Source organism: Penaeus monodon, chromosome 25 (genome assembly GCF_015228065.2).
Source record: "Penaeus monodon isolate SGIC_2016 chromosome 25, NSTDA_Pmon_1, whole genome shotgun sequence".
Taxonomy (NCBI): domain Eukaryota; kingdom Metazoa; phylum Arthropoda; class Malacostraca; order Decapoda; family Penaeidae; genus Penaeus; species Penaeus monodon.
In genome coordinates, this window is record NC_051410.1 from 10,930,301 (window position 1) to 10,932,150 (window position 1,850).

At 38.9% G+C, this 1,850-nt stretch overlaps 1 protein-coding gene across 1 annotated transcript in view; it reads right to left on the bottom strand.

Moving 5' to 3' along the window:
* Positions 1–1,850, bottom strand: part of LOC119589047 (band 7 protein AGAP004871-like) — a gene marked incomplete at its 5' end in the record, with an annotated part of 109,034 nt that overhangs the window by 53,783 nt on the left and 53,401 nt on the right. The window contains 1 exon segment of the mRNA XM_037937624.1: positions 713–868. Coding sequence (XP_037793552.1) covers positions 713–868 — 156 coding nt within the window.

The following is a 1,850-nucleotide window of genomic DNA, read 5'->3' on the forward strand; positions in this document are numbered from 1 at the left end:
GATTAACATCAATTAAATTAACAGGACTATTTACAGAAAACGGCGGAATTAATGGCATACTATTTTATTTAGCTTATCCTGAGTGTGTCATTAATTATGGAATTAAAAGGTTTAATATCAAAGAACAGAAAATTAATAATCTAATAAACATATCTATAATAAACATCCCATAGTATTTTTTAAAAATGATTTTTTTTTTTGCAAATATCATGCTGATTTAATTTAGATGATTTACAAAATCACTGTTTGGAAATAATCAGCAGTATCTATTTAGATTCCTGAATAGCAAATGAATGTCATAATTTCATAAGCCTTCCTTCCCGGTACAAGCACAGCATTTCGGATGAGAGCGCTTTAATTCCGAGAATAAATTTGAAATGAAAATCAACTTTCCAATGTTATCATCACTCTTTTTTTAAGAACGCCTGTTTGTGCTTGATATGAAATTCGCCTTTTTATGAAATGTCGCTGAATTCTAGGTATTATTAATCTTATTTTTAGAGTAATTATTTAAAGGATTATTTAGAATGATTTCATAGTTCGTTTCTCATCCAAAACCTTCCCCCTAGCGGCAAAATACTGAATCTCTAGCGGAGAAATGGGGGAGGGGGAATTTTTAAAAGACGAAGAGAGGGGGGATAAAGAAAAATGGCGGGAAAAAACAACAACACGCGCGCGTCGACACTCGGGAAAAGGACCGTTAGCACTTTACCTCTTGTGGCGGCACGTCGAATGACACGGTTCGGAGATCGACCTTCCTGTAGGAGTCGATGCAAGGGACCACGAAGAAGATACCCGGTCCCTTGGCACCGCCCTTTAGCAGGCGACCGAGCCTGAAGATGACAGCTCGCTCGTACTCCTGGACCACCTGGAACGGAACGCAAAGCTTGTGAGGAACTGGAGGAACACTTGAAATAAGAATAAGGTATGATTTCTTTGCTTGCATTTGAAATCCAAAAGGTTAATATTATCCTTATTTCTATTATCATGATTATAGTCTGCTTATCTAGGTTATATATTCATGATTTCTCTTGATATGTATATCAATTTAGCAATCATAACAGCTCTTAAAAATCTAAGGTAAACACATATTCAGTCAAGTATGTATAATCACCATGAATGGAACTAAAAAAAATATCCCTGTCAATCTAACACTGCCATACACTTACCTGAGTTGCTCATCATAACGCAAAGCTACCCAATAAAAAGTACACAAAACTTTAAGAACATGGATTGCACATAGTAGTACACGAAGGCTAAGAGAAGCCGAATATCCTTTTCCTCATCCTACCGGACTTCGGAGTTAAAACTTCCTATATTGTATCCAAAACCTTATGGAGATATATCGTAAATCCAACATATAGCCCTTTGTCAAAGAACGGTCCCAGATTAAACATTCAATAGCCTGCATGTTAACGGTATTAAATATTCAGTGGTTCTGAAAGCATACAGTATATACTCCACAGATCGCACATCACACAATCTAGCTGCCCTTGCCGCACGAGAGAGCCTGCGATCTATGTTTATGTTCGGAGTACAAATGTGCACGGGCTTTCGGGCTGTCTAAAGAAAGCCATTAAGCACTTACTCATACCAGGCACAGTGTGGCTTTCTACAGCTGGCATTTTCCCCTCTTTCTTTCCCTTTTACGGAGCGCCCCTCAACAGATGGTCTCTCGGATCCTTCCCTCTAAACGAGTCACGTAAAGCTGTCATTCCCCAGAAGGAGAACTGTAAAGATACTCTCTGGCAGACACTCCCCGATCTTCCCCTCCTCCCTCCGTTCCCCTTTGTCTGTCTGCTTTCCTGTTTCGGTGCTCTCATTAGATCTTGCTCTAATATCTAACCCTT